The 27,292-nt window shown below is 36.3% G+C and overlaps 1 protein-coding gene and 1 long non-coding RNA gene across 4 annotated transcripts in view; one reads left to right on the forward strand and one right to left on the reverse strand.

Moving 5' to 3' along the window:
* Positions 1-12,499: 12,499 nt before the first annotated feature.
* On the reverse strand, positions 12,500-19,126 carry Dsel (dermatan sulfate epimerase like). 2 transcript variants are annotated; one of them, XM_006994513.4, is made up of 3 exons: positions 18,243-19,126; positions 17,954-18,079; positions 12,500-17,461 (listed from the first exon to the last, which is right to left on the reverse strand). In XM_006994513.4, exon 3 carries the CDS (start codon positions 16,616-16,618, stop codon positions 12,995-12,997), a length of 3,624 nt encoding a protein of 1,207 aa, XP_006994575.1. In that variant the 5' UTR covers positions 16,619-17,461; positions 17,954-18,079; positions 18,243-19,126; the 3' UTR covers positions 12,500-12,994. The 2 variants fall into 2 exon arrangements, with proteins under 2 accessions (XP_006994575.1, XP_015843469.1); XM_015987983.3 differs by lacking the exon at positions 17,954-18,079.
* LOC107399636 (uncharacterized) overlaps positions 18,156-27,292 on the forward strand; it is an 88,812-nt gene continuing 79,675 nt past the window's right edge. For both annotated transcript variants that reach the window (XR_013043190.1, XR_006061902.2), the window contains exon 1: positions 18,156-18,295. This is a non-coding gene — a long non-coding RNA (uncharacterized LOC107399636). The remainder of the gene's footprint in view (positions 18,296-27,292) is intronic.

The following is a 27,292-nucleotide window of genomic DNA, read 5'->3' on the forward strand; positions in this document are numbered from 1 at the left end:
CAGAGTGAGATCCAGGACAAGCACCAAAACTCCACAGAGAAACCCTATCTCAAAAAAAAAAAAAAAGAATAGGAGAAAATATACAGAGAAATCTTTATGGACAAAAATGTCTCCAATTATATTGAAAGCATACATTCAACAGATTTAAGAAATTACCAATAAATGAAGTAGAAAAAATTTAAATTCTCTGGGGGAGTTAACTCTGTAGATAATGTGTTTATGCCACAAGCATGAGGATCTGACTTCAGTCCCCAGCACCCATGTGCAAAACCAAGTATGTACCTGTAATCCTAGCCAGGATTGGGTGGGAGTGGAATCATGAGAATTACCTAGACACACCGGCCAACCAATTTGGCCAAGCGGCTAGTTTCAGGTGAGAGACTGGGTTTCCAAAAATGGGGAATGTGGTTCCTGAATAGTAATGACACCTAAGATGGAGCTCTTGTCTCCATGTGCATGCTTACATATGTGCACGTGCACAGACATATTTACAAACATGTGTTTATGGAAACGCATTATGTGTCTTGAACAAAATCATCCTCTGAGCAGAATAACCTCCATTTTCATAAGACCAGCTGAATTTCCTTTCCAAAGACCATCACAACTGGGCTTGTTGATTGTTGATATTGATAGAAAGGAATAAGTAGAGTTAAGGGAACATGATCTGGGAATCCAGACACCACATAGAACCAGTTGTATGCAATTCTGCCCTTGTTACCTATGACCTGAGAATCTCAGGAAAAGCCTAGAGCATGTAGACTGGGGAGGACAAGGAGGAAATGGGGCTCTATCTACACAACCATGGTAGCACCATCACCCACGGTGAGTTTAGAATTTCCAGACAATTGTTTTGTGGTCACCCACAAACTTATAATGTCTCATCTATGGTTCATAAGCCTTCAGGGGGAAAGTGCTGTGATGGAACTTTAGTCTGCCATTGAAACCATAGGATATGGGAGGGATTGTTACTTAGTTTCCCTGAGGCAAAATATTAAGACAGTATGAAAAATTATACCTAGCAATATTATAATCAAATATTTGTTGACCCATCAAACTTAAAAGAAACGTATTCAAAGTAGAGAGAAAAGGAGCCTTTGTGTGCAAAAAGCAGTGATATGAATCTGTTGACTTCCCTGAAATCCAGTGTTGTATAATATGCTGAAGGAGCTGAATAAGCGGGATGGGTGGAGCTGCCTCCTACCTTTTTGTAAGCAGAGAAAAAATATTTTATTTGTTGCCTTTGAGCTGTCCAGCTTCTTCCACAGAAAAACAGATTGGCTTTTATCACATTGTCCTAAATCTAAAGAAAAAAGAGTGGCCACATATTTACAGTGACCTGTTTAATAAGAATTGTCTCTGAGGTCAAAATTAATTAAACTGGATGTTAAAAGCACAATGATTATTGTAAATGTTCAAACCTGCCATTTCTTCCCTGTTTTTAACCTATAGGACTGAAAATAAAATAAAAGTAAATTTATTAACAGAAACACAAACATATGAAGCAAAACTTAGGCAAAGATCATTGGAGAGCATTTTTTAACATAATTAGAAAACAAATATATGTGCACAGACATATATGTGTTTGTAATAATACACACAATTAAAAAATTGTCTTAGCAGTCATGTTAAAGTGAGCTGGTCAATAAGAACCCCATGTTAACTAATACATAGAACACAGTATACCCCCACATTATACATTTTGTCATGAATAAGTGACACTTTCTATCCATTGACTATACACAGAACCATTAAGTTGAATTCCCAAATCACTCCAAGTACTGAAATTATTTTTATTATAAGCTTATCAAAATAATAACTAGTGCTTCTATATTTGAAAACTAAGCATTGTAACTTTAAAGTACAAAGTAATAAAAATAATTGGATCAAAATAATAATAAAAACCTTATATCTCAAAATATAGAAAATATATGTCATCTGAAGACAACTATATATTGACATCAGATACCATGCATTTCTGTAGCTAAAGAGTCATCATCTAAGCTACTCCATTCATGAATCAGCACCCAGTGGCTACAGGATAGTGTTTCAAGCATCCCCTGTTGTAAGAACAGAATATTAATTAGGGCATTAAGTGCAAATATCAAGAGGTTCAATTACATACTTGTACTACCATTTTCCATTTACAATCCTTAAAGGCCAGTGTTTCTTCAATGTCTGCTGCTAACTGTATAGTTTTAGCCTTTGGTTTGGCAAAGGACTGTGGAGTGCTATCCATTGGCCATGCCTACTAGTATTTCACTTAATCAAAATTTTCATTTCATAACTCAAAAAATGAGCAAAAAATTTACCTGATTCTAGAATTGAGTAGAATTGCTAAAAATAGTTTCTGTAATTGAAATAAAATTACAATTCTATATTTCCATAATTTTTAGAAGTATTTTATAAACGTATCTCTACTTAAGGTCTATCCTACTACAACTGACATATATTTTAAATCAAAGAAAATGTACTTGGATTATTTGGAACTCAATTACTAGGTGTAAAAGGCACTCCCACTTTTTTGAAACTTTTAATATTAATTGAATCACTACTCACTCATCAGAAGTGTTTTAAAGTACCACTATTTTTAAATAAGAATTTTCTACTTTAGTTTATGATCTCATTTAAAGACTTCTCAAGTTTTTAGGTTAAGTGGTTACTTGCTTAGTAGTCATTCTATTTCTAAATTTTATACTTAATCTTCTCAGAAGGCACCACAGCTAGGCTTTGAATTCCAAACTTTTACTACACCTCTTATAGAGACTGTTGCTACATGACCACAAATGTGCTGTCCAGTAGCCAAGCAAGAGGCTTAGTCATCCCTTATGTCCTACGTAATCCATGTGTTTCTTGACCATGTAATTTGCATGCAGTGTGATCACATAATCTATGTGCACATGTGGCATAGCTACATAAACCCATGTGTGCATGTGTGGGGGAATCCATAAAAAGCAGATCACAGACTCCTCCCCCCTCTTCTTCTTCTCCTTCTGTACATGTCTTCCAAATAGGCCTAAGCACATTCTCTTCTGTCTCCCCGTAATAAACTCTTATAGTGGGTTTTGTCATAGCTCATGGCTTTTTTTGCATGGGTAAACAGCGCCACTTAATGAGTAACATTGCACTGCATAAAACTAACAGTTATTCTAATGAAAAAAAACTGCAAAATAATGTGAATTTTCTATTTTCAGAAACCATTGTTGTTGATATTTGACTTGTTTCTCAGAAATATGAATGTGTGAATATTTTTTCCTGTGCATAAAACATTAGGAAAATATAATTCATGTACATATGAATATGAACATTAGATTGACTATCTTCAAATTACTAGTATTTAATCACATTGGCATAATCACATCTATTTAATATATTTCAGGATAACAGATCCTATTGTGTTCTAAATAAAAATAAAATTATTTTATAATCAATTAATGAAAATTGTCCTATGAATTTTTTTTGGTTTTGTTTTTTTCGAGACAGGTACCTATCCTGGATCTCGCTCTGTAGACCATGCTGGCCCCGAACTCACAGAGATCCTCCTGTCTCTGCCTCCCAAGTGCTGGGATTAAATGTGTGGGCCACTGCCGCTCGGCGTCCTATGAATATTTTTAACCCTAGACATTTTACAAGCTTTGATATCTAAATGGTGCTATAATACATACCTTGTTATATGCCTCTCAATCTTTTTCTATATGGCATAAGATCTTTAAATGTAAATTCCATGCCCAAAGCAAACTGTGATGCTAGTAGAGAGGAAGTATAAAATATCAATCACCTTGCTCTCATCAAAAATACACACTTACATTCCCAAAGAAATAAACAATGATTTGCTTTTTGTTATATCCACAAAAAGTGTTTTTTTATCTGTTACGTTATGAACTAAAACACGATACTGAGGTCACTTTAACTTAATTTTATATATTAGATTTATAGTGTTTATATTTATCGGACTATGGCATACTTTTAACTAATGCTCTTAATTCTTTGAGAATTTTTTGTTATTTTATATTATTTATATTAAGAAATATTTTATTCATTTATTTTGATCATATTCAACTCCCTCCTTCTTCCAGATCCTTACCCACCACCCTACAAACTCAATTTCATACAAGCTCACACACACATTGTCTCTCTCTCTCCCTCTCTCCCACCCTCTCTCTTCCTTTTTCCCTCTTTCTCTCCCTCCATCTTTCTCTCCCCATTGAGTCCAGTTTGTCTTGCCCTACTACTCCTGGGGATGAAACCTACCTTGGAGTGCAGTCTACATACCAGGTCTCATACTATTAAAGAAAGCAGCAAACAGTTCTTCAACTAAAGGTGGGACTTCATGCCCATGTCCCTGCCTCTGTGCTAAAAAAAAAAAAAAAAAAAAAAAAAAAAAAACAAAAAAAAACTTAGTTGCTCTTGCTGAAGTCTAGACAGTAGCTATTTCTATTCTACCTTACTGCCTCTAAAACTAAAGAAATGTAACTTTAACCCATCCTTTAGTATAAGTTGGTTTGTTTTGAAGAAAACTTGTGAGTTTGGAAAAATAGGTCTGTGATATTTGGTTTGGAATTACAAACCAAAGCCACTACTGTGGCGACAATTCATCTCTTCATATTTTTATCTTTTAAAGCAGAATCACCAGCAACCAATTCATCCCCACATTTTTCCGTGTACAATTTGACAGTACAGAGACCTTAAAAGTTGATTTTACATCAGGTCAAAACAATTATTTGTACAGGACAGAGAAGGGAATGCCTGAAATAAAATCACCTTAAGAGGGGAGTTTGGGCTGTTAATTCACATTCAATAGAAGTGTCTAATAGTTTTCTGAAGAGAAAAGAGAGTTGATTTCCATACAATATGTAACTCATGTAGATACGCATCCCAGGCTAAGTGTCAATGGTCCAATGGACTGTGCTTCTGAAGAAACAAAGAAAAACTAAGCTAAGAAAGTGAATTTTGATATACTGGCCTTTTATGTATGACCCAACAGTATGACCTACTTAGAAATTGTATGAGTGTGATGCTAGATTTAGTTTTGTAGTATGTCATCTTTAGTGACACTTGGTAGCAGGGAAAATAATCAAAATTCTGGTTATGAAGTGTTATGGCTCTTCATTTTACATTTTATAAGTAGTCCAGAAAGCTGAGAGCTTTGATTAAATCTCAGAATATTAGTGTTTGTTTGCTTTGTATTTCTAGTTTTCTCCATTGATTTCAAAGTGAGAATATACTGTAAGAATAAGTAACTTGCAGCTTAAGATATGCTTTTTTAAAGGGGTCCAGTGATCCCCAAGTCCATGAGGCTTACTTTTATTTTATTTTTAAACCAAGTCTTATTATGGAGACCTGAATAGTCTGAAATTCAGTATGTAGACCAGGATGGTCACAGAGATCTACCTGCCTCTGCCAATTGAGTGCTGAAATTAGTCATTGCTACTTCTATACCAATCACAAATTCAGTCTCTACTTTTACCTCCTTCTAGATAAATTTTATTCAGATACATAACTACATAACTAGCCCCACTTCCTGACAGAGCTAATCTAGACAGAGATCATATCTTCTAAATCCATGGCACTGCAAAAGGAGGAGATACCTCTATTATTTTGACGAAGAACATTGACAAAAAGGTTTGAAAGGTACAAAACACAACCCAATAGCACCTTATAAAATAGTAAAAATATGTAAAAACTAAAGTTTTGCAATATCAAATAAATAAAACAGAATAATAGATAATAATTAATTATCGGATAGACATATAACATAAATTCTAAGAAGTAAGGTTTAGATACTCAATATTAAAGATGGGTTTTTAAAAGGTAGTTTTTGAAATGAATGAAGAAAGGTAGCAACAAAAGCACTTTGAACAAATTAGGCAAGTAAATTTGAAAAATTAAGAGAATAAATTCTTAAAAATAAAATTTTTCCAAATATAGTAAATCAAAAATGCAGGAGCTAACTAAAAAATGTCCAGAGGAACAAATAACATTTATATAATGTTATATTTCCATATAAAAAGTAAAATATCCATGTCATTTTATAGATGAGTCTGAGCTCATATGTGAATATTAGATTATTTCAATTTACATTCTTTTAGAAAACATAAATGTAGACCATCCCCAATTTACTTTATGTGATAAGTACATTGTTGATTTGAAAAGTATACAGGCTAACTACTATTATAAGTACTTATGCAAATATCTTAATAACTATCACAATACAGCAACAAATACAATAAATCATTCTCAGGCTGGTTTTATTATAGAGACTAAGGTAGGTCTAATCTTAAAGAAAAAGTATTTTCAGTTATTACAGCAAATTAACAGATAAATAACAAAAATGATGACTAGATAGAGAAAGGCAAAAATATTCAAGAAAGATTATCTTGCACTCATAGTAAAGTCAAATTAGACTAGGAATAGTAAACAACATCACATCTTAATAAGGAGCACCTGTGAAATACACTTAGAATGAATTATAATCACTTGTGAAATGCAAGAAGCTGTCCAAGAGCATCTACCTTTACAAGAAGCCATAAAAATGATGCATATTAAATGTTGTAAACTTCAAAAGAAGAAAATGTTATTCTCACTAAACATACATTGCTAACCATATGTTTCAAAAGAATTTAAGATTATCAAATTAGTAAGAATATTTCATTAGATCCCTGACAGAATATAAACAACTTTTTTTTTTTTTAGCAAAATTAGGAGTATATATTTAAAAATAAATAGCATCCACTATAATAACAGTATGCGGACTATAATAACTTAAATTCTGTCAAAAGACTGACAAATAGTAAAAGGAAATACATGTAATGTATATGAATAAGGACTAACTTAGTATAAATTTCCATATTACCAAAAGTAATGTAATGAACTTATTACTAAGATGCATTATTTTTAAATATCTTGTTTTATGGAACTTTAAAAACTTAATGCTAAAGTGGATGCCAAATAAATGCTTAAAAAGAAGCAAAATAATGAGAAAGATGAAAATAATATATTCTAGTTCATCAGATTATGAAGCTATCAGTAAGTGTAGTAATTAATACAGTGTGGTATCATCATTGGTTTAACCCAATGATGATGCACTTATCACATTAGCCAAGAAAGGTTTAGCAATTTGTATATATGCAATCATTGTGTAAATATACATGAATACATATACAGACATACACACATACCATTTTCACATAATTTTAAACTGTCCAAGTTCACGGAAACTTAGAAAATGGAGAAATTAGAGTAAATATAAAATAGTTTTCAACGTAGACAATCACAATAATATGTTTAAAAATGAAAGCATGAACATAAATTTAACATTGATATTATACAGGTTATACTTTTGACATAGAATAAATTTGAGATACTGAATCCAGTATACCTGAATTCAGAGTTCTATGCTTAATATACCACAAAAATAAATAAAAAATGTTATGAAAAATCTCAAAAGTCAAGTGAGAAATATTGAAGGCAAACTTTGAACAAGCTATCTCTTGAAGTTTGAATATGTAAAATTATATATCAAAAATAAACATATTAACCATGCAATTATGATTTTGCATGCTTGTGAAGCTCAATAATATATTAAATTATAAAATGTGTTGTCCTTGATCTACATACCTTAATTCTGCATGTTTAATTAATCTGAAAATATTTAAGTATTTTATCATTGGGAAAAGTTATATTATACATGGGCTTGCCTTCTTTTGAGCACATGAATCAATTATAAACAGTCCTTTTCTTTCTTTGTCTTCTTTAGAAAATTCTAGATGATTACTAAAACAGCATATTTTTCTATTAATTTTCACCCTTTAAAATATGTTCCTATAGACTTTAAGGAAGTCACAGCTAGAAAAGTTTGACTAGAAAATGTGCTTAAGTAAATTATATAAATAAATTTTAATATAATTTTTCCTCTTCAAATTAAAAAAGATAAAGGAAATATTGAAGCAAAACTTGTGAAAACTTACTCTACCCATCATAAAGAGAGAAACCTTGTACCTACAAGTTAATGAAGCTTTGTGAGGTTTGTAATGTATACACAAACATATTTGTTTCTATTGTGTTCAACAATGAGATATTTTAAATAGTTATATAGTTGTTTTAAAACCGAAAGTAATAACTGCAAGTGTATGCACATTTCAGTTTGTTTTGGCAAATCTAGAGATTTGTGCACTTAAATCAACTGTAATTCTGTTGCATTCTAGAAACCAATAAATTATGGAATCTGAAAATTTGGAACATTTGAAATTTAACATCAGGATTAACACACTTGAGTTAAGACATCACATCCCAAAAGAGGCAGAGAGAGACAGAACTAGTTTAAGCATTAAATAAGAAAGCAACTGCAATGTAACAAGTGCTCAGATTATAGCATTTTTTGAGTTTTATCCACTCTAATGTTTCAATTGCTTTTAAAATAGTTTATATTATAGTGTGAACATAATAAGAATAAATGTTCCCTTCCTTTTTCCTTCCCTTTCTTCCATAAATTCTTTCCTCTTCTCATTTTCATTTTTTCTCTTTTCTTTTTTATCATTGTGCACAAGATAAAGAATAAAAAATGTAAAACCTTTCTTCTGTATTAAAAATATCATTCATATATATTGGGTCGACTCAGTCACGGAATTGAAAGAACCATATACTTCAAATTAATATAGGCTCTCTTAAGGGAGGATATTTGAAAATACTGATTGCATGGTCAGTTCCAAGGATGCAAGGTCAATGGTAGAGTTTTCACATTACATTCCCTGGACTTAGATTTAATGCTGGGTATTATTGCTATCTGGAGGAACTTGTGGTTGTGAGAGTATTACGGAAAGGAGAGGAAAATGAATTAAGATTCCTCTCTGCTGCTACTATTAGAAAGTTCATGCTCTCCTCAACCCGTCCTCTCAGCATTTTTCTTCATCAAGAATCCCGTGATATTAAATGTTTTAGCCATTATTACTATTACATATTAAATTAGTTGGGCAGGGGTGTTAAATAAGTACCAATGGTTTTATTCAAATGAATGAAATATAAACTCTGGCATTGGAAAAACTGCCTATCAGTATTTGAATAAAACACTTAGCAGTTTTAATATAAGCAAATCATTTGACATGAATTTCAAATTTATATATAATATACGTACCACATAGAATTATAAGGGTTGTATATATGTTATATATGAAAACTCAATGATTTTGTATTTATATGCCAAGTCATAATACTTAAGTTAAAAGTCTTCACTGTGACTGTTCTTTGGTGTACCAATTAAGAGTGCCTCAAGTAACATGCAAGAGAATTTTTCTTAGTTATTATTTCTGAATGAAAACTTACCATGGCATGGTGGCTGGGTATAGAGCACACATGAGCATCATAGACATATCCTTATTAAGATTATAGACAGTGTCTTAGAATAAATTTAGCAGAGCAGGAGGGCTGCCCGTCACTGAAGTGGGGGGGATTCTGAGTCTATTAGGTGAACTTGTAGAAATGGATATTAATATTAAACATGCCTGTATTCTCCAACTTGTGCTCATGGATCCAAAGACTTAAAGAGTTGCAAGACAAAATTATTCCAAATTGCCTTTAGTGATTCATTTTTAGAGCAATTGGGGAGCCCTATTTATGATCTTTAGTTTGTTTTCTTTCCTGTGTGACTGGAAAAATGAAACATCAAAAAATAAAAAACATGAAATTCCTACGCCTATAGATCTCATTAAATCTACTTTGAAAATTGAATAAACTAAGCACATTACTTACATTATATACAACATAAATGCACATAATTGTATAGAAAAATAACAAGGCTAAGAATGTTACAAATCTACAAAATTGCCTGTCATCAAAATTTAAGTCATTTAGATCTTGCCAATTATTTAGATTTTTTTTCCTGCAAAAACAATGTAAAATAAACAGAAACACTAGATAATTTAACCAAAATAAATTAACAAGAAATGGTTCAATATTCAATGTCCTGGAATATTTTAGAATATTAAGCATCTTTACATCTGGGTGATATTTTCTTTTACATTTTTCTTCATCATTGTAAGCTCTCCTAGTTACGATCAAAGATTGTACGTAAAACTGCAGTATATTACTCCAAATTAAATGATGGGCTTCATACATTAATCAGAATGTGCATACATTACGATGCAGAAAATTTTCTGATCAATGATATCAATTGAAAGTTCAGTCAATGAGATTATAACATGACATAATTCAGAATATTTAAGGTGAGCTAGTATGTGAGGGACAAGAAAATGTTTCTTAGAAGACATTTGTAGAGGGTAGCTTGACAGGTCCTGACATCTGTCAAAACTTGATAAAAGATTGCTTTATTCTTAGGAGTTAATTCTTATGCTTGTTTAAAGAAACTAAGTGTGTTATTATGTGTAATTGAGGCCTAATATGTACATGTCATTGTATCCTCTTGATAAAAATTATATATTTAACCATATTCATAGACTTAACATCCAGTTTTTCTAAAAAAAATGAACTCTAAATTATGTTTAGCTTTAGGATGGGTTATTTTCTATTCATCTAGATCAAGTCTGTACTTGTTAGAAATGTTTAAACACTGCATTACTGGTTTCCCTACTTTTGTCAGTTGATAGTCTAATTTCTCAATAATTCCAAATTATTTTTAATGAGTTGTACCAAGTAAGCTTAAGTTTGAGGACATGGATAAAGGTGTGGCTTTTACGACAGGACATTTTAAAAGGCTCTTATTCTTCATAAGCAATAAAAAAATGATAATTTTATTTGAAAGTTGGTAATAAGTTTAGAGTGTATTCAAAACCAAGATGTACCAGAGATGTCACTCACCTTAAGTACTCAAATTGTAAGGCAGCAGGGCTTAGGTATGAGCATTTGCAGGCAAATTCAGTGGTCCCCTTTCCCATATACAATACTCCTCTGAGGGTATCTGTAAAGTCTTCATATTTTCATTATGGAAATAACTAAGAAAACGGCTGATGTCTCATATTTCCGCTGAGGTGAGAAAGTTTAGCTCTGAATTGCTCTATGGAGCTGAAAGCTATGCTCCACTGTGACTTATCAATAAAACATTCCCAAATCGTTTCTTAAAATTACTCACTTTATTTTCTAAATATTTTCTTCTTCTCCCTTTCCTCCACATAATCTATTGACCACTTTCTGTACATGGGTACCTTTTGTACAATATTCAAAAAAAAAAAAAAAAGGCAGAAGTAGCTCTCATTGTCTTCTCTGTGCCTGTATCCATTCTAATTCTTACTTTAGTGTGATGTAGTGCTCTTTCACCCTAGAGCTTTCCTATTTGGTCTGACTAAGATCATATTCTAAAAATTGAAAGCAATGAGACTCTGACCAATAATGGAAATAGTGTTATCATCCATGTAGCAATTTTGTTTGCTGACAAACCTGAGATAGAGTAATCCTAATGAAAATGTAGATTTGAGTCTTCAATCTATATTAATTTCTATTCATTTTAACATGAGAGGAAAATTATGAGTCCTATGGGGGAAGACCAAATGTGGGGGACATGTAACAGTCTCCATTCATGCCATAATAGAAGAAATGAGAGGTAAGTTAGATTCAGCTGGAATGTAACATATCCACTGCTTTATCACTCTAAAAATTGTATCATTTAAATAGAATAACAAACTACTGAGGGGACCACTTTTATTTAAGTCAGAGTGGCAGACTCCAAATGTTAGAGAACTTGAGGAGACTGTAGTTGAAACATCAGGAAGAAGATTGCAATCTGCATAGATTCTCATCTAATCCCAATGCTGCCTGATAATGTTCACCCAACACATTGTAATTACTCTACTGGCTTTTAATAGCACAGCATTTTTGATTTCTGAAACTACCAAGTAAAATGAACCACATTTTATGTTCACTACATTTATAATAAGATGCAGATGGTAAAGGGAACAGATGCCTCTGACATCATCTCTCAATTGGCTTCAATTTATGCAGACATTGGCAGCCTGTAAATTCACTCAGAGGATACAGGATAAGTCAGGCAGCTTTCTAATCCTGTTTCCAGCCCCAATCCATGCCACCACCACCCCACCCCACCCCCACCCAAAACAACAACAACAAACTCACCACTGGCAGCAAACTGCTGCTCCTTTCTTTGAGTCATAGAATGGTAATGCCACAAAACTAAATTTGATTATAAATCTGTGTCAGTCTTTAACACAAAATTAATCAGCAGAAGAGGTTGTTGGGACTTCCAAAGCTAGGAGTTTTGTAGTTACTAACTACTGTCTGTTTTGTTGACAATGACAGAAAAGCTAGATAGGGTGGGAATACTGTGATGGTGAACAGCCATATCTCCAGGGAGGAAATGAGCTTTTGAAAAGAGCAGCATTTCCAAAACAACTCACTGAATTTCAGCATCCACTGTTCAGTCTTATTTCTTGAGTAAGAAAAGAAAAGAAAAGAAAAAATAAGCCTTTATTCTATATTTTCTAAAAATTCTAATAGAAACTTTCGTTTCCCCAGTGATTTCAGTGAACACTATACAAAATAAAAGAAATTCAATTTTTTTATTTCATTTTCCTTTGTGCAGGATAAGTAATTGAAGACCTTTCAAAAGATAAGGAACCTTTTGTAGTCTATCTTAAGAACAAGAGATGACTGGGTAAAGCAGCAATTGCAAGGCCTTTTGTAGTGTTTGAGGTCCCAAGATAGATGAGCACAGTTACCAAAGAAGGCAAGTTAAAAGTACATTAAAATCTTCCCATCTTCCCAGACCCCCATAATATATACCTCTGTAGCACAAACATTTTAGCAGAAAAAAATTCAGAAACCAAGGCAAGGAAAGTAGTAACATAAAAATAAATCCTGCTAGGCCAAATATGATGCCTATTATTTTAAAGTATTTCTCTGTGCAAATAACAGACTGAACACACACACTCTCCCCACACATACACAAGTGTACAAGAATAAACAAAGTTATCTAGTTAATATCCACAAAGTAGGTTGGGACTCATTAGTGCAAATATTTGCTGACCTGCAGCATTTAGTCCATAAACTTTGGATATCCTAGACGATCCATCAGTGTCCAGCAGATATTTTCAATTAGTTTAATTTCATCTCTAGGCAAGTTTTTTTTCCAAATATTAGTATTAGATGGTGATATTTCCCCCTCATAAGGAAGATAAAAAAGGTTTGTGGAAGTGGCAAACAATATTTGGTTTAAACTAGCAGGAGACAAAGGAATTCCAAGGAAAGCAAAAATACTTTCAGTTGTCTTTTGAGGAAAATGAACAATATCTTCAAACTTGACCAGCTGGTAGCTGGTAGGCAGCAAATCTGTATTTATTCTCAAAGCAGCTGCAGTGTTGGCTAGCCACAAATGAGATAGTAAGGAGACAGTATTTGATTGGGATGTTTCTAATTCTTTCTTCAGTGATTCATACTCAAAAGCATAGCCTGAATTAAAGTTACATTTACTTTTACCTTCCTCTATTTTAAACAATTTTGCTAAATGCTCTGGTACATTTTTCAAAGAATAAAGACTTGGTTTACTACCATATAGCATTGAATAGATCCAGGCTCGAGGGTCTCTTACTATGTACAATGCCCGCATCGAAGTTCCTAAAACTTCCTGAAAAAAATGAAGCTTCAATGTCCAGCTACCACTACTTAAACTAAGCACAGGTCGAGCACTTGGGTAATAAACAAGATGTCTTCTCAAAGCCCTAATATATTCAGCATCTCTATCAAAAGCTCCTTTCATTCTACTTCTTTGTTCTTGCAAAGACTCCCTCCTTTTCAATTTTCGTTTTTTGTCTTTATTAGCTGCAAAATATTGGACCAGTTTATTCCTACTGGTTTCATGTAGATGAATGTTTTGCAAGTGCAGTTTTGTGTCGTGGACCAAAGATAGGAGCCACCCTCGAAGAAGACGGAAATGCCCAGTATGGATATCTGATACTTTCCATTCACAAGCATCTACAAATGAGTCAATTTCAAGTTCAGTTTCGGGAATATCAATGTAGGCTGTAGGGATTCTGATGTAGAGAAAATCACTACTGTTGAAAAAAAGCTGTTTGAGAATGTCAGCTCCTGAACCAGGGAGTGAGGTAATAACAACATCAGGCAGATCTATATGCTTCCCTTCAGAAATTATGGTCTTCTCATTTGCCTTGGTTTCAGTCCTTGTCCATTTTGCACAGATGGGCTGAGTGCAAGTGCTCCACACATCCAGAAGCTCAATAAACCACAAGGCAATAACAAGCATTAACACACAGCGCATTAACTTTCTAAAAGAAAGGTAGAACCACCACTGAAGAGTTAAAATAACCAAACTAATACACAAAATGAATCCAATTGCTATATTAAATTTAAACCCAAAAGGGAAAATAACTCTATCATATCTTACAGGGTTTACTATTGCTTGAGTCCCCAAACCGAATCGGGTTATTTGGCCTTGATTAGCCACACTGGCAAAACCACCAAATCCCAGGTAATCGAATCTACTCTTCAGGTTTTGATAGTCAGTTACAACAGAAACACTATGTTCAGTATTATTGACATTTAGAGAAATCTGAAGTCCAGAAGTGGAACTGTCAATAAATCTGCAGCTGGAAACATTGATATATGGGCCATAAAATACATAAGCAATTCTTGTGATTGTGGATTCCATATGAAATGTAACATTAACAAACTGAGTCCACCTTTTCTTAAATTCAGCAGCTTGTTCTGCTTCCTGTATATTAGCCACAGGAGTGTTGCCATGATGGTCAAACCAAAACATTTTATAGTGTGCATCCCACACATCCATCATGGCACCATTATACCTATTCATAAACCTGTATGGGATGTATTTAAAATCAATATCCAAATTATGAAAGAAGGCACTGACCAAATTTATTGGGGAAGTTTCCTGCCTTTCAATGTGGTCAACAACAAGTAGAGTTTGAGAATTTAAGAGAAGTAAAGCACGATAGACACTTTTTAGTCTCATTGATGAAGAATAAGCAGACACTGCTTCCCCACTCACAAACATCATTTCTCCATGTTGTGAAGCAGTAATAACTTCCCCAGCTGCATCACCAACCTCTTCACCAGTCCACTTGAGCCACTGTGCACATTCTCCCAGTTGACCTTCCCAGGGCTTATTACACTGGCTTGATGGTGATGGGGCAAACACCAATACATTGTTAAGGTGGCTCAACTTTGGTCCATAAAGAGCCTCAGAAACAAATACTTGCCCATTGGGAGCAAAAGTAAATGAATTTTGATCTGGATGTTCATGACCTGGGTTAAAGCTTCTCCATCCATCAATCCAGGAATATGGCTGAAAGTGAACTATGTCATACACAGCTCGTCCTCCCAGTTTCCCAGATTTAAAAGACACAAAGGTATTGGTCTGTGTATTTGGCAGTCCAGCTCCATAAGTCACAACACCCCAGTTAGGAAATGTGTGCATTTTAGCTGTGCCAAAGTCAACAGGAGGCTGTGGGGTAAGCTTTGGATCATACCAGATGTATTCAGTATGAAGAGTACTCCACCTTTGGGAAGTGGAAGGAACCATTGGTCCATCCTTAGGTCGATGCTTTCTAATTTGCTGAGCTAACCAATTTCCAGCTCCATTTCTTAAAATGAACTTATCCAAGAAAACTAGCTGGCTCTCTGGCCCATAAAACCAATTATAATTGGAATCTGCTACACCTATAGTCCTTTGATAGCCTGGCAAAAGTGTAGCATAATAAAACCAAAAGTGCATTTTTAACCAGTTATTATCCAAGTTGTTGATGTTAAAATGGCGTTGTGCCAAGAAAACATACTGTGTAACTGATTTTGAGGTATAGCTTCCATAGGCCACACCTTCATCCAAAGAGCCATCTACAATATGATTCAAGAGAAACATAGTCTTTTCCATAACATCAACAACATCTTGTTTCCATATGTTTGTTTTAGATCCTTTATCTACTCCAGCAACCAAGGCCCCTATGAGTAATGCTATCATATTTGTAGCTTGGTGGTTATGAAGAAGTTGTTTGCCCCATGATCGAATCTTGGAATATTCATACATTTCCTCAGTAACTATCCGTATTTTTTCTAGGTATTTTTGTTTTCGATGATTACTTAACAGATTATACAAAAAGTCAAAGGCAGTGGCAAAGCCTGTTAAAGAATGACCAACTGGAACCTCATCCCCTGGGGCATTCTCAACTAGCCAGTCTTTGTAGCTAACCATCCTGTCCATGTATTCCAAGACAAATTCAAAGGCAACTTTGTCTTCTGGACATAATAAACAATACAGTGCTAAAGGAGGAAGATTATTACCATATATTTCATTCCACTTGGCAGCAAAATCAGCATGCTTGGGTGGAGGTAGGTAGTATGTTGGATTAGACAGCATAATTGTCACTGCACTTTTGATAGCTCTAAAAAGATGTAAATGGCTTGTACGAGATTTTTGTCTCATTGTTTGTATATCCCCAGAATCAAAATACAAATTTGGATGAAGTTTTTGGTTGGGCTTGAAATCTTGTACTTTATGATTCTTAAATTGTTGTATATCATCTGTGAAAACTGCCCATCCAGAGTAATTGCTCACAGATTCTTCACAAGTAGAAAAACTAAACACCATCAATATTAAAAATAGGAAATGTCCTGTAAACATTAACGCCATGATCCATCAGGAAGATCTTTTCCTTAGGCATACATGTTAAACAGTGTTTAATGTGTTTCTCATCTTGTTATTATAATATATATTAAAGTCCTAGATAAATCCGACCTTATACCTCATAGGCTGTGAAATCCAGATGACATTCAGCTCATCCAAAGCAAGGAAAGTTGCTATGAAAGGAAAACTTATATCACATCTCTGTGTCCCCGGCAAAGTTTGGCTTCCAAAAAATAAAACTTCAAGACATATGAATGCCTCCAATGTCTCCATAATGTACAGAAAACAGCAGTGTAGTCAGAAAATACCATGAATCCAGCATTTATTTCCTTTATGTAAATCTAATTAACATATAAAATCAGAGAAGAAGAGAGAAAAAAAAATCCCAAAATTCAAATAAAGTCATTTGTAGAATGTAGAACAAGAAACCATCCTTCATGATTAGCTCACCACATATTCATGGTGTTTCTGTTTGTTCCCAAAAAGAAAATGATAAAGTACTGTCATTCTCAGAGGGACCAAACTTCATTATTCTTTCTCTCAGAGTCTTATGCACTGTGGTTTGTGAATTGTTTCTTCTTCCATTTTGGGGAGGAAAAAATTCTGAACAAGTGTTCAAAGTCCTACATGGTTGATAAACATGATCGAAATTTCTGCCTTCACTTCAAACATCTTTTTCAAGTATTTCCAAATCTTCCTTTTATCATGTTTATCTGCACCTCTAGAGGAATCTAAGCTCTTCAGTCTCTAGGTGCTCCTCTTCAAATCATAACCACCAATTGGGAAAGAAAATTTCCCTTTCAGCAACACTGAAGACTGTTTTCTGTTCCTTTTTCATGTCACTCCTCTCTGGGTGGAAAAAAACAAAAACAAAAACAAAGCAAAATTCAAAGGCTACAGGTATCCTGAGAGTGGAGTTTAACTAATGATTTAAACAGTTTAAGTCATTTAATAAAAACGTGAGAATCAGTTAACACCTGATATTATTTGCAATTTAACTTTTCTAATGTCGTCCCCCCCCATATTTTCATGCTCATTTGGATCCTAGTTAATATTAGCAGAGAAGCAACAACTACAAGACATACTTCATATCTTAATGTGTTAGCTTTAGCTATTTAAACATGTTTCTATTCACAAGTTATCATTATGAAAATGAATAAAATATTCTCGTTATTTTGGTTATGAAAGGTAAAAGTCAAAATGACCCTTTCAAATTATGGTTCAAAGTTTAGCTTTTAATGAATTAGAAAATCGCTTACGAGAAAAGTCATTTTTCTGAAGACAAATTAGGACTGACAGGGCAGGAGGCTGAGAAAAGGAAACGTTGACTCAGTTGCTCACCTGTAGCTGCCGGCAACATCCTCACCATGAGCCACCAGAGGGCGATCAGACTCAGGTTTAAGGAACAGGCCTCTCCTTAGCCCGTCTTGGATTTGGAGGAACCTCACTAAGTTTCAGTCCTCCTTTCTGTAGGAAACAAACACTTCTAGTAGTCTCCTGACCTTCCTCGCCTGTTGCATATTTTAATTCGTGTCTTTAGAGCGCATCGCCCTTCTGCTCAGCTCCCCACTTTCTGATCTGTGACTGCGAAGTGGGGACTGGAGACATCTAGATGGCCAAGTCGGCTTACCTCAAGCCTGCGACAGGGTCTTCAAGCTGAGCTGGGCCCCAACACAGGCGAAGGTAAGGAGCTCAAGAAACTGCTGTTGTCGGGAGGCGGGCCTGCAGAGACCAGGAGCTGCGCAGGCGACGCGGGGACTGCACAGGCAGCTGCCGGGCGGGGTCTCCAATGCGCACCTGGTCTCCTCAGCGCGGGGTCTCCTCAGCGCCGGGGTCTCCAATGCGCACCTGGTCTCCTCAGCGCCGGGGTCTCCTCAGCGCCGGGGTCTCCTCGGCGCGGGGTCTCCTCGGCGCGGGGTCTCCAATGCGCCCCTGGTCTCCTCAGCGCCGGGGTCTCCTCGGCGCGGGGTCTCCTCAGCCCCGGGGTCTCCTCGGCGCGGGGTCTCCTCAGCCCCGGCGTCTCCTCAGCCCCGGGGTCTCCTCAGCCCCGGCGTCTCCTCAGCCTCGGGGTCTCCTCAGCCCCGGCGTCTCCTCAGCCCCGGCGTCTCCTCAGCCCCGGGGTCTCCTCAGCCCCGGGGTCTCCTCGGCGCGGGGTCTCCTCAGTCCCGGGGTCTCCTCAGCCCCGGGGTCTCCTCGGCGCGGGCTCTCCTCAGTCCCGGGGTCTCCTCAGCCCCGGCGTCTCCTCAGCTCCGGGGTCTCCTTAGCCCCGGCGTCTCCTCAGCTCCGGGGTCTCCTCAGGGCCAGGTCCCCACACCCGGACACGCCCGCCCTGAGGAACGCTGGTCGCTCGCTGGGGCGGCTCCGGTGGCGGAAGACAACCCGCGGGCGGGGGCGCGCGGAGGCGCTGTCTTCAGCTGCGCGCGGCGACCCAAGGCCCGGATGTCGCCAGGGCCCGCGCTCCACCGAGCTGGCTGCCGTCGCCCATCCGCGGAGGGCGAGAAAAGGCGACCAGGGCCCGAGGGCGGGGGCGGGGCCTGGCCAGAGAGGCGTGCCGGGGGCGGGGCGTATCGGGGCGGAGTCTTGGGGGAGAGGGAGCCGCGCGGCGCCCGGCCTGCGAGCGGGGGCGGGTGCTACAGAGACCCGTGAGGCCCAGGAGAAGGCCTGAGCGCTGCGCGCACTGCGCCAGGAGGCGGGCGGTGGCTCAGGGGACCCCGTGCTGCTGGAGCTCCTGAGGAAGGAGACTCCCTGAGTGTGAGTCTGGTCGGCTTGGCAGCCGCTATAGGAACAACTCGACTAGATTTGGTGGAAGTTTAGAAGCCCCTTTATTGAAGATCTGTCTGGGCTTGTTTATGTTCTGACTTTCTGGTTATCGAACAAAGACAACTGTAAAACATCTAAATGTGGCATAAAGGAGTTGTAATTACAAATAATCAGAGACACTCGGGGGATGGGATGGGTGACGACAGCGGAAAGACTAGAAAAATCAGTTACCCTTAAGAGCTGAGAAAGGATTGGAAAAGCACTTTTTTGGGACCCTAAGGCACACTGGCTGAGATTGCTGTCATAGAAAAACAAAACCAAATATCCAGATTAATATACTGGGAACAATTTCAACAGCGAAATGAACTAGTCGGCTCTACTGATTGAAAGCTTCTGCTGGAGTGTAAATAGGAACAACTATGGGGCAACAGGCATGAAGGAATCTGATGAAAGAAGTCGGAATCAGCAGTCAGTAAAAGCCCATGTAGAGAACCCTTACTGGCATACTACCACCACATGTGTGTGTGTAAGTTGAAGCTTGGGAATTCAATTGCAAAACAGGTTGGGCTATGGTTCCTGTTGTACTCACTCGAGCATTTTCCACGGAGTGTAGATTACACTTGGACGTAGGCCAACAGACAGTCTGGCCAATAACTTGGCCATAATAATACAAGGAGCTGTCAAGCTTCACAGATGAAAATTTCATTACGGTTGGGGATTAGTTACACTCCAGTTTCCTTCTAACCCTTATTATTGACTAAAATGCACAGCTGTATTCATGGGGGAGGTGGGAGAGGAAGCTAGGTGCTTGAATAACATCCTGGTAAGAAGCAAAGGTAACTTTACCACCAGAGTTAATTTGAGAGCCTGTAATTATAAACAAAACACAATTAACATTTGTCCCAGTCCAATAGCCAAAGTAAGTTTTGCTTTGGCCCTTCAGTAATTGTATGTATTCTGTGGCTTCCTCAGTGTCTACTACCCAATCACCCCCACGTAGTGGCTGCAATTTTTTTTTCTGAATGGATTTTTCTTATCCTGGTCAGAGTTAATATCTTTAAATTCCTTATCAGTTTTCTAGACCAAACTATTTCAACACAACGATATTCATTTTTCTTGTGTGGGTTTCTAAATTGTTCTATGGATTACTGTCTCACTTGGTTCACTACTCTGCTCTACATGAGAATCTATCTGGCCATGGATAGCTAGTACTTTTGTAACAGCTGGGTTTAAAATGAGTTGATCTTTTAACAGTTTAGCTTGAATGAACTTATGACCTTTACTAAAAGTTGCTCTAAAACAAAGATCTTCCTTGCAGAGAACTTCTCACAAACAGTTGGATTGTCTTCATCATGCCAGATTGCAGAACACTCACTTCCTTATGTGAGAGTAGGGAGTTCTGACATCATGGACATCAGACTCCATTTTCTATCAAGAAGTCAGTGTTCATAAAAAACAGTTGGTAGATGTTTCTTAAAACAAGATATAAACACAAAGTAATTTCATCTTGTGGTTGCACAGAGCCCTGTGATGTGAAGGCTACCAGAATCAGGAAGTATTAGTGTCAGAAAAACAGCTGTCACACAAAGTTTTCATCCAATCATTGTATTTTCTGATTTATTATCATCAAAATGCTAATTTTCACTTCACCAATAAATGAATCCCATGCTTAGATATTGAGGTTTTTTTCTTTTTTTTTTTTTTTTTTTTTTTTATTTCCGAGCCATACACACATCTGGAACTAAGCTGTGGGGATGTAGCTAAGTTCCCAGCATTCTCAGATGAGCTTTCAGGATGATTCGTTTTGAACACGAATCTTCTCACAGTTCTGACGTCTGAGTGCACTGAAATAAAACAGATAAACGATTCAAATCCCTTTCAGAAAGGCTGGTAGGTAAATGGCACTATTAAAAATGAAGAGAGTCTTGTTTCCTATGAACTAAAAATGAATAGCTCCAATTATGACTTCCATGCACATGAAGATGCTACAAAGTTAATAAATTATAAATAATGCATCCAACCATAGAAGAAGTGAGGTATAGTCTATGTTATTGTACATTAAAAATCCTTCATGAGTGTAGCAAGAGATACATATACCAACAGCTGCTAAATTCAGAATCCTAGAACAGTATCTTATTTTAATGAAAATGAAGTATAGTACAGAGTATTGCTCTGGGGATTCCTTTCTATATAAAGGGATGTTAAATCTACATGAGATTTTATGCAGTGATTTCAAATATTATGAAAATCCATTTTCTTTATTTGCATATCTTTTAACCAACTTTCAAGTACCCAACTAAAAATAATAGAGACAGTGTTTTCTGGAATAGATGACCTGTCCCCCACCCTGAAGTCTTTCTTTTCCTTCTTGTTCTCTATATACGTGTTCCTCCAGCCCTTCCTTCATTCCTCCCTTCCTTTAATTGTTTTCTCTCCCCATTCCCTCTCTGTGCCCTTCTACTTTTGCTTTCTCTCTCTCCCTCTGACCCTGTCTTCCTTCTTCCCTGCCTCTGTTTTTCTCTCTTTCCCTCCTTTCTATTCTCTGTCCATCCCTCCCTTGATATATTTTCCAGAGGCCAGCACTTTGGATTGAGCATGTTGAAAGTTGAGCATATATCACTACCCCCATTTAAAGTGGAAGAGAGAATGATGTAAAAGTCTAAAGAGAGTAGCTAAATTTAGAAGCTCTTTTTCTTATGTGTTGTGGTATTTGTTTCTGTATAACCTATACTTGGGTATTTGTCTTGAGGGTAACTTAATTATGCAGTGATATGTAGGATTGGGTAGTAAGCCAACCTTTTAAAATGATTATTAGAAATAATTTTATTTCTAAGATAGGTCAATTCATGTTCTTAGATTTACAATGTAAGTTAAATACTACACAGTCATAAAGAACAATAAAATGCAAACAATAAAACAAACCAGTAATTACATAAAATTCCTAGGCTGGAATATTTTTTGCCCATATCTATTATTTTGGTTGACTTAATAACTAGGATCAAGAATCCAAGAATCATTTTATCTTCACCCAGCACCAAACTGTTGAAGGAGAATTGTTCACACTGCTACTCCACAGTGCCAATAAAGCCACATTGGTCAAGGATGTAGTCAGTGATTAGAGGGCCAGGATTTACCATAGAGATGTTAGAGATCTGAGGAATTTGGAAAGAAAGGGACAGGAAGAGAGAAGAAGGGACTGAGGGGGATTTCTGGGGCATTTGGATATGGAAAACTTTGCGAGTAGGGTCAGCCAATCACCTTTTTGCTGTTCCATGTTTTTATCAGGTTTTTACCTCAATTTCTGACTCCTGAATTTTTATTAATACTAGTACAATTTAGGTAAATATTGCACTAAACCAGGCACATATTCAGTGTGCAGGGTTGTAGATGTAACCAATCGTATTATTAAAATAAGAAACACAGAGCCAAGGTAAAAGAGAAAAGCCGAGAGGTCAGAGCTCAGAGATAAAATCTTACCTCCTGCAGTGCTCCTAGCTTCCCCGAGAGAGGGAGGTACTTCCTGTGTCCCTGTTTAAATAATCTTTCTGTTCTGTCTTCTCATTGGTTGTAAACCCAACCACATGACTGCCTCATCACTGCCTGTAAGTACCGCCCTCCAGGTCTTAAAGGCGTATGTCTCCAATACTGGCTGTATCCCTGAACACACAGAAATCTACCTAGCTCTTCTAACCACCACGCTCTTACTATGGCTCTAATAGCTCTGACCCCAGGGCAACTTTATTTATTAACATAAAATTAAAATCACATTTCAGTACAAATAAAATATCGCCACATTTCCCCTTTTCTATTTTAATAAAAAGAAAAAAGGCAAAAGGTTATAACTAACAAAAGAAAAACTATATACAAAAGTACAATAACTATATACAATATATACAAGTAACAAATACCTAAACGATGTCTAGTCCATTTGTATTTGACAAATCAGAGAAAATAATTCCCTTATCTATCCTATTTTAGTAAGTCCAAAATGTATCTAATTCACTTTCTATCCTAATTAATCTTCAACTATAACTAACTAATCTTCAACTCCCTCAGAGACCCAAGAAGGAAATAATATTAGCTAACAAAAATAAAAACAGGAAGTGCACAAAAGCAACTTCCAAAAATTTTGTGAGTTGACAGAAACAGCCAGCTGCCTGGACAGTCACCTGAGGTTTCTCCACAGTGTTGGGGCATCATCTTCAGCCTATAGGCTTATGGTATCTGACAGACTCATTTGTGAAGTAGGTTGTACACAAGGTCAACAGTTCAACCTCACACTGGGTGAGAGCAGTCCATGTACCAGAAACACCTGAATTCCATTAGTGTCATGTCATGATTCAGGATTTTAAATTCTGGAAATTGTTGATGGTTTTTGAATTCAGCTGTCCATTCTTCTTGGCTGTGTATATATGGCTTCATCTAAGCATGCCCTTCTCCACATCCCTCTATTAAATGCCAGTCTACTATTGAGAGGCGTGAGCTTTCAGTTGCTGTTCCATTGCACAACAGAAGCCATCGGCCCACTGCCTGTTCAGCTGCCTTCGAAGAAAAGGGTACTGTACCTTTTCCAGATTGTGAAGGCCACTTTAGGGATGGTGCCATATTGTCCTGGCCTCAGAAGATGCCTTTTGATAAAGCCATAACCACACTTGTTTTGGCAGGAATTGGTAGTCCTTTGTTTCGTGTTCTGTCTGTCCATTTTTTCTGTTGATTTGAGGATACTTTGTTGTCCAGTGGCTAACTTTTGCCACAATGAAACTTAACTCCATATGCAGTTTCTTCAATGCCCATATTTTCTCTGAAGTAGATTGGTACTGCCAGGAGCCGACATGTCTCAAAAAAGAAAAATTTCTAAGTTATTAAAACATTTTAAATGCCATATTCTGTAGATCTCTGAAGGGTTTGAAGATGACCTGTCTAAAATACATCTGCTCAATTTTTAAAACATACCTAATATGACTACAATTTCTATTGTAATGTCTAACTACTAACTTTCATTTCTTTATATCCTAATAGTTGGTAATAATGTAAAGTATTTAAAACTAGTAATTGTCTTTTTCTTTTCTTTCTTTCTTTTTTTTTTTTTAAACAAGAACCTTAAATCTAATCTCCTTTGCTTAGCCTTTTTCCTAACCCTTGACAACTTGTAACCTACCCCCCTAAATAATGAAAATTATCCCAGACCCAAAACCCATTAAAAGAACCAAAAAACCACCCGCCCCACACCACTTCTTTGGCAATGTGGGTGTCATATTCTTAAAATTGCTTCCTGCTGGGTATGGGCGAAGTTATCTTTATCCTGAAAGAAAAGTTTAGGTTAATTGTCAAATTCTAGGAAAGGTAACTATATCCTTCATTATTATCCAGTCTGTGTATAAAGCCAAAGTTCACGGTTTATCTCAAGTCCTTATTCAAGTAGTCTTTGAGACTGGATCATCTCAGCTAGTCATCTCAAAATTGCTCTGAGCACCTTGTAGTTCAAAGCTGATCTATAGATGATGTTTGTCAGTTCAGTGATATTATTATTGTCCACGTGGAATTGTTGTTGTTGTTGTTGTTGTTGTTGTTGGGCCCCATCTTCTTTCCGGAGACTTCAGTTGATGTTAGGCCTGGACGTGATTTCCTGCAGAAAACTGATAAGAGACTCGAACACAAAGACATATATATGCAGCTAATTGAAGCCTTTTTTCTAGAATTAGATAGTACTCTATATGACCATTCATATCTTAACAAAGTTTAAAATGTATATATATTAATCTTGTAAATTTTGATATAAAATTTATACTTTAAGAAAAGTTTAAAGAATCAGAATAGAATCAAAGAGTTGAGATTAGTAATAGAATAGTCCCTTAATTAATTTGGCTTTTGTCCTGTCCCATAGCAGAAAATGGCTCTTTCTGGCATGATACAGGGAGTTTGCATTTTCCTTTAAACAACATGCTTGAGTTTGAAGAAGGAGAGAGCCATTCTCCAACTCCAAAGTCAGCTTTAAATTTTAATTGAACTGGGACTATTAGAAAACCAATAGTGTTAAATCTTTAGAGAAAAGCAGAAACAAACATTTAAGAAGACATAAAATTTTTTAGATAATATATACCCATATGCCATATACTCCCATATACTCTGTTTCCTGGGATAGATGATTTGTCCCTTTTCTTCAGTTGTCTCATTTGTCTTGTGTCCTTCAGATTCCTTAACCTTCATTCTCCTAAAAGACAAAAACAAAAACATTCCCCCAAGACTAATTTTGGGGATGTTCCTTTTTGGCAAGTTATTATCTGATTAAATGAAAAGACATGTGTTACAGGTACAAGTTAGTTTAAATTGGATGTTCATGGTGATTGATGAACTATCACCTCCTCTAATTAAGAGGTTTCTCTTGTTCAAATCGAACCTTTATCAATTTTGATGGTACCCACAGCTTATCTTCTCCTGTAGAAACAAAAGCAAAACCTCGTCCCCAACGTAATACATACCCTGGCTTCCATTCTGAGGTCAGCACATCCTTAAAGTATATAGGCTGATTTAATTCTGTAGTTTTTTCTATTACCCAATGTCTCTCTGCAGCTGTTGTTCCTTTCTCATTGGCATTCAGAAAATTCAAAGTTAATAGAGCATTATGCAGTCTATTTCTGGGGGTTTTTGTTACTCCTTTCTGTTTATTTAGCATATCCTTTAGTGTTCTGTTTGATCTTTCTATAACTGCTTGACCTGTAGGATTATGTGGTATACCTGTAATATGCTTTATTTTGTAATAATCAAAAAACTGTTTCATTTTAACAGAGACATATGATGGAGCATTGTCAGTTTTAATTTGTGCAGGTATACCCATGATGGCCATAACTTCTAGCAAATGAGTGATTACAGAATCAGCTTTTTCAGAACTCAGAGCAGTTGCCCATTGAAATCCTGAATAAGTATCGATAGTGTGGTGTACATATTTCAGTTTTCCAAATTCTGCAAAGTGAAACACATCCATCTGCCAGATTTCATTTCTCTGAGTACCCTTTGGGTTACATCCTGCTGGTAATGGCGTTTGATTATAGAAGGAACAAGTAGGACATTTCTTTACTATTTCTTTGGCTTGTTGCCAGGTTATGGAAAAATCCTTTTTTAAACCTTTACTATTGACATGATGTTTTTTATGAAATTCTGAGGCCTCCAGCACATTTCCTATCAATAATTTATCAATCTCATCATTGCCTTGTGCTAGAGGGCCTGGCAGACCAGTATGAGATCGGATGTGAGTTATATATAAAGGATGACTCCTTTTCCTGATTGTATCTTGTAATTGAATAAATAGTGAAGTTAATTCTGAAGCATCAGGGATAAATTCTGCAGTCTCAATATGTAATACCACTCTTTCAGCATACTGAGAGTCAGTTACTATGTTGAGAGGTTCTGAAAAATCCATTAATACCAACAGAATAGCATACAATTCTGATTTTTGCACTGAATTATAAGGACTTTGAACCACTTTACTTAAATTTTCTGATTTGTAACCTGCCTTTCCTTGTTTGTTGGCATCTGTATAAAATGTACGAACTCCAGATATGGGTTTTTGCCGTACAATTCGAGGCAAGATCCAATCAGCTCTCTTTATAAAATCAATTCTGTTGCTTTTGGGATATTTGCTGTTAATTTCTCCCAAAAAATTACTGCAAGCTCTTTGCCAAGGTTCACTTTCTGTCCATAATTTTTCAATGTCCTCCTTAGTTAAAGGTACGACAATTTCTGCTGGGTCTATTCCTGCTAATTGACGAAGTCTCAATTTTCCTTTCCAAATCAAGTCAGAGATTTTTTCCCCATAAGTTTTTAATTTTTTATTTGGTTTATTTGGTAAAAATATCCATTCCAATATAATATCTTCCCTCTGCATTAATATTCCAGTAGGAGAATGCCTAGAAGGTAAAATAA

This window comes from Peromyscus maniculatus, chromosome 11, assembly GCF_049852395.1.
Source record: "Peromyscus maniculatus bairdii isolate BWxNUB_F1_BW_parent chromosome 11, HU_Pman_BW_mat_3.1, whole genome shotgun sequence".
NCBI classification, from domain to species: domain Eukaryota; kingdom Metazoa; phylum Chordata; class Mammalia; order Rodentia; family Cricetidae; genus Peromyscus; species Peromyscus maniculatus.